General features: G+C 45.2%; 1 protein-coding gene across 1 annotated transcript; it reads right to left on the reverse strand.

The window, feature by feature from the left end:
* Positions 1-13: 13 nt before the first annotated feature.
* Positions 14-3,996, reverse strand: LOC102192396 (coiled-coil domain-containing protein 151-like; the record flags this gene model as incomplete). Its single annotated transcript, XM_005755630.1, has 8 exons — positions 14-1,167; positions 1,253-1,331; positions 1,603-1,755; positions 2,367-2,523; positions 2,675-2,835; positions 2,917-3,066; positions 3,583-3,705; positions 3,856-3,996. Coding segments are annotated over 8 exons (1,089 nt in total), but the record flags the coding sequence as incomplete, so codon positions are not given.
* Between the last annotated feature and the right edge of the window lie 2,413 nt (positions 3,997-6,409).

A 6,409-nucleotide genomic window follows, 5' to 3' on the forward strand; every position in this document is an offset into this window, starting at 1 on the left:
ATTATTATTAAATGAAACCTACTTACACAACAAGTACAGACATAAGGTATCAATTCATGACAGTCATGTAAGACTGTTAAAACTTAAATCTTCATTTGTTGTTTACTACATATCCTTATAGCAGCAGCTAAGAGGAGAAACTTCATAGCAATGGTGTCATGGTCCGGGTGAGTACGGGGTTTTTCCACTCCGCTGGGCTCCACCTTCAGGCAGAGACTCCAATCAGCTTCCACACCTGGTTCCAATCAAGTCACCAGCATATAAGACCAGCATTCACAACAGACCTCTGCCAGATCTTCTGCTAACTCATGTTAGTGCTAGGCCGCCAAGCCCTTAACTACTGCTTTTCTCCTCACCGTGTTTTCTTTGTCATAAGACCCACCTGGCAGTCGCGTTTTCCAACCTAAACTACTCACATCTCCGCCTGAACGCTGGTTCTGTCATCTAGTTGCTTCCTTTCCATCATCGGACAACACCTGCCTGCCTCCCTGCCAAGCCCCTCACTCCAAGCATATTCTGGATCCTCTCTGGACACTCCTCACCCGGAACCCCTTGGACACCCCCTCCTCGCATGACACTTTAACCTGCAACGCGTAAGCCCTAACCACCATAGTCTAATTTTTCAGCTGTGATTCACTAGATTGCCACTGACTACTTGTCTCCTCTTATTATAGTGACTGCGTACCTCCATCCAAGCCGCTGCCCCTTTTTTCCATTCCCAGGATCCATCTGTGAAATCTAGCACCTAGTCATAGCACTCAGAGTTTCATGTTCACAGTTTGGCCTCACAGTTCTCAGTTCATAGCATTCTCCGTTCATAGCATTCATAGTTTCCTGCTTTGTAAGTTCACTAGGCACTGTAAATAAAGCACTGTGTTCACGCCCGTTTTGCCTCCCTCTGTGTCTGCATTTGAGTCCACACCCACAGCCTGGCCCTCTCGGCCCTAACAAATGGCAAATCACAGTCTGTTCACTCGGCTTAAAATCATCCCGTTTTACACATCACTGCTTTATTGTGGGAGAGTTTGGAGATGCCGTCGGATTAAAACTTGCCCTTCCTCTTCTTCTGGGCCTTTCTTTTTGAGTTGGAGTCGACGATTAGCTGAGATTGACGCTTCAGTGCCTCACGAGAGATGACGTGAGCCCAGTCCTTGTCACTCTTGTCCTCTGGAACACAATTAAGTAATCAGCAATTTCAATGTAATTTAGTCTGTAGTCGTAGCTGGTAGTGTGTAGAAGAACACCAAATTACCATCACTGTAGGGATCTTCTGCTTGATCCTCAGGTGGCTTGACTTGGGTGCTGTGTTTCCCCTCAATCCTGACGTAGAACTCATAGCAGAAACAGGAAGGGTTAGGCTTAGTGTTAATCAGTGTCATTGGCAGACTGTGTGTTTGTATGCTCTGTGTTATATTCTCAAACAGAGAAGGTGTTGCTGAGTGTTAATGATCATCTACACACATGTTTTACTGCCTTTCTCTTAATGGGGAGCCCATGGACAAACTTAAACAAAAGCCTTGACTGAATTTCCAAATGTCAAACATGTTGTTTCAGACTCAGATGATCCATTTCAAGTTTTGAGTTTGTAGGCTTTTGTCTTACCTCCTTTTCTTCCATCTCCTTCATTATAGCTGCCACATCCATCCCCTCAAGCTCTTTCTGCAGGGACTCCAATTTCTGCTCACACTGGGCCATCAGCTCCAGCACCACAAAGTCCTCTGAGTCTGGATGCATGTTGGGAACTGTGTGCTCATCCTGGGAGATGATGCGTGAAAAAAAGGAACAAAAGCACATGAAGACTGTGGAGCTCCAGCAGGGCAGTTCTCTCTCTGGGGAGCATTTCTTTTGAAGGTAACACTCTTAAAAAACGTACCCTGAGATGGATTACACAATGATTACACACGCATTATATAGGGAGCAGGTAATGATGATACAAACTGATTTGTAAATAAGGGGACATGAATGACTTGAGCTTAGTATTTAATAATATACTACGGTATACTTCGAACTAACTCGGCAGCTCACTCTCCTGACAACACATCCTTTAAAGATATTTCAACATGAGAGACAGGCTAATGTGAAAGGTAAAAGTGAGGTCACAGGTCAAATGCAAACTATAATGTGATATCCCTATATATCATTGTTGTCAATACAATCAGTGGCCATAGCATTAGTATCACTTTATCTCTTGACCTTCAAGGACAGGTCAGATGTGACATTTTTACCTTCTCTATATGGTGACAACACACAGCACACCTGTAAGAATCCGTTTCTATGTTCAATCAATGTTGCCCCAGTAAATGGAGAAGTTTACGTTGAAGACCTCATCAACATCAGGAATCCTAATAGACTATGGTTGTTTGTACCAGTGAGATGTGCTGAAGATGGTCTGCCAGGTGCTCAACTCCGTGACGGACGGGACCGAGGGTTTTCACAAGCCGATCCAGTCGCTCTTCGGCTTCATCGCACCTCTGCTGCTCAGCCTGCAGCTGCTGCTCACGCTCCTGCAGCATCTGCTGGTGGCTAGAAAAAGCACACAGAAAGAGCAGAGGCTTCAGAATAAGAATTAGACACTCGTGTGATCCTCTGAGTCCCATTCACACCAACAGAGAGTCCATGTGATTCACAAACACTGTGACAGCTGCTGCATGACAGAGTTAAATATGTGTCTGACCTGGAGAGTTTAGCCTCCCCAGAATATTTAATCTCTTCAGACTGTTGCTCCAGAAGCTCCTTCTGCTCCTTCAGCTGCAGCAGGACCTCCTCGTTTTCCTCCCGACGCCTCTCCAGATGTCGACGTGTCTCCTTCTGAGAAGTAAAGTGCTCCTCTAATTCCTACAAACACAAAATGCATGAAAGGAAAACGCATATCAGGAAGCACGCTGTGTGTAGCAGAATGAGCGGAAACCTTTGCACCTGTATATCGGTGATCCCTGTGGCCTCTTTGATGCGTCTGAAGGCCTCCTCAGCAGTCGAAATGTCTTTCTCCTCTTCAGCCAGCATCCTGGTGGTGCTGTGCTGGACCTCACTGCTTAGTTCATCCAGCTGCACAGCTGCTCGCTGTACCTGCACGATGCAACAGCAACCACTGCACATGTCAGGGACCTGGTTTCACTTTACTCCTCCACTTGGGGCAGGAACTCGTCCCTGACTCAGAGCGGGCATTCCACGTTTTTCCGTTCAGCACTGTAGCAATCACAATTATTACCAAGAAAAATGCCCGACACATTTATTTTCCCAAGTGGATCATTACGGCTTTGCCATGCTGGTCCACTTGATTGATCTTTGTTATTTGTTTATTTTTATTACTTTTTTTACTCTTAAGTTATTACAGTCAGTACAGACATGACTGGGGGACAGGAAAGACAAAGATGTGGACAAGAGAAGTCTGTCTTTGCTCTCACCTCACATCATTCTACCGTTGGAGAGACTGATGATGTTACCAAACATCTGTGTCACTAACATCAATGTGATTGGCCTGCTGTGCTGGAGTGAGCAGGAAGGTACTTCTTTATATCTTTGCTCTTTTATTTGTTACTCAACATTCATCTACAAAAACTGAGTACATTAAATGTCTCTCACCCTTCTCTCAACTTTTGCAGCCTGGGCCTTGCGCTCATCAACCTTTTTCCTGTAGCTTGCTATCACTTGGTCCCTCTCCTTACACTCCTTGTGAAGCAGCTCCTCCTGCTGCTGCAACTCAGCCTGCGAAACAGAAGAAGATGTAGGCTGATGGTGGCGAGTTGTGAGATACAGTGACTCCTTCATTTATGACTCTGGCAAATCAGCTGGATAATGTGAGCAATGCTGAGTGTTTCTTAATCTGAAGTCACAGCAAAGGAAATTACAGGTCACCTTAGCAGCTTCTTTGGAGAGCTGGCTGTCAGTATTCACGACCTGCAGACTGCGAAGCTCCTCTCTGTGCTTCAGGATTTCTGCTTGCAGAGTGTCGAGCTGGCTCTGATACGCCAGACTCTCATCCTGAAGGTGGTAAAGTGCGAGAAATGCAGGCAGAAGCACAAATAACGCAAAGCGATCAACAAATTAACATCACATCAATGTTGCGCTCTAAAAGTACTTATAAAACTTCAATTTTTCTGAATTGTGGGGAAAATCTTTAAAGACTATTCTTATTTAATTGTGTTTTGTTTTTGGACACATTTCTAGTTAATTTTTGTAGTTTACTGGCTCCAGGAGGTCAGAGTTCAGATGTGTGATGTCATCAGTAAGCGCAGAAAAAAAAACAGTGTCTGAGACGTGAGGGAGCGATGTTTTGCTGATGATTCGCTATTCTGCCTGTAAACTCCAAACCTGAACTGAGGAGAATAAAGTTGCAAGAAAAAGGAGAATGGAGTCATGTCTCTCTGAGGGTGCAACATAATCTTGGTGTTTCCGCCCGGTTTGGAGTTTATACCGCAAAGAAGGACGAGCTACATGTGACTAGCCTCGCTCACTACCCCCCCACCTGAACTCATACGGCAGTGCCATCCCTCCAAGAAAAGGCAGTGAAGGTAAAAGTTTTTCGTCATGTCTAAAGTACAGCAGATGTCTCCTGATTGGGAGCAACTTCTTGAGGAGATAGAGGAAAAGTTACTTACACTGCTAGCACCGGATTTGAATGAGATTTGTGCTGCCCTCAGTTTAGCCGTGGATGAAAGTGAAAAAGACTTACCTCGTAAACTGAGGCGGCGTATTCTCCAGTACTTAGAGGGAGAGGATGTTACTGCACGAGAAGATGAAGGAATGTCTCTGTTGTTGAAATTAGATGACAAAATTTATGAAGTGAAGCAAAAGAGATGCGAAAGTAATGCCCCGTTGCCTCAACAAGTGGTACAAGAGCACCCCCATGTGGCTGAAAATGTGATAGCACCCAGTAATTCAGACGAGCAGAGAGAAAGTGTTTCTCATCTGAATGCTACACGAGTCACCCCTGTCGCCACTCAAAGTGTCCCTTTTGTACACCCACTGTACCGACGGGATCTGAAAATAATGGGACAAATTGGAGAACCAAACCAAAAGGACAAATTAACATGCACTAGCTTGGAAAGACAAATCCAGAGGGCATTGAAGAGGGGATATGATGAAGGAGACATTGTTGAAGCCATCATTCAAGCTATAGCCCCAGGAACAAAACTGAAAAGCTACCTTGAGAGTAGAGTAGATTTGACTTTGCAAGCTCTCAGGCAAATATTACGGACTCATTACATTGAGAAAGATGCCACAGAGTTGTATCACTCGCTCACACGTGCTGTACAGGAGCCAAAAGAAACTCCAATCCAGTTTTTGATGCGAGCAATGGATTTGAGACAACAACTTGTTCTTGCTTCAGAGAGAGTTAAGTCTGGTTTAAAGTACAGTTCGGAGCTCATCCAAAATCAGTTTCTCCAGACAGTACTCACTGGCCTCCATGATCACACCATCCGAGCTGATGTGAAGCTATACCTGCAAAATTCTAAAATCACAGATGAGGTTCTTCTGGAAAAAATGACTGCGGCATACAGTCTGGAAATGGAAAGAAAGAATAAGCTGTCAGCTGCATCAAGAGCAAAGATGATCAAAGTTGCAGCAGTAAGTGGGGAAGATCAAGAGGTGGAAAAAGAAAGCAGTATGCACACATCAGACAGTAAGAACAAGCAAGGTGGAGCGGTCAAACAAGACACATTAATGGATAAAGTTGATCAAGGCAACAAGGCTATATGTGAGGCTCTGCAGAACCTCACCACTCACATTGCCAGCCTCCAGCAGACCGTTAAGCCTCAGCACATGAGAATGGTCGAACCACCTGACCGGAAATACCAGTCACAGCCTAGGAGCACAAACGTTAGACAGTGCCAGCAGTGTCAATCATCTAACACAGGAAACAAATGTGACCACTGTTACAAATGTGGCAGTACGGAACACTGGGCAGCAGGTTGTCGTAGGAAAAAGTGCTCAGCTAATTCAAGTAAGATTGAAATCATACTTAACCCTGAAGGGGAGAAGCACCAAACCGACCCATTCAGCCTCAAAGCACCCCTCATGGTAAACAACAACAAATGGCGAAGCTGGTAGGCAAAAGATGCCAGGTCTGTGGCTTCTTAGGAGGTGTGGACACCACAATATTGTGGGACACCGGCTCACAAGTATCGATAGTGGGGACGAACTGGAGAAAGAAACACCTGCCTGATGCTGAAATGAGGTCAGTGGAAGAGCTGCTCGAAGAGGGAGCTTTAGAGCTCTCAGCTGCTAATGGGACCAGTATTCCATATGAAGGATGGATAGAGACTGAGTTCAGCCTGTCCAAAAATGCTGTTGCTGGGATGACCAACAGGCCCGTCCAAGTTCCAATCCTAGTCACCAGCGGTGACATTGAATGCCCCATCATCGGCTTTAATGTGATAGAAGAATTAGCTTTGAGAAATGACACCAG

This window comes from Pundamilia nyererei, unplaced genomic scaffold (genome assembly GCF_000239375.1).
Source record: "Pundamilia nyererei isolate P.nyererei 1_Seehausen unplaced genomic scaffold, PunNye1.0 scaffold02270, whole genome shotgun sequence".
Classification (NCBI taxonomy): domain Eukaryota; kingdom Metazoa; phylum Chordata; class Actinopteri; order Cichliformes; family Cichlidae; genus Pundamilia; species Pundamilia nyererei.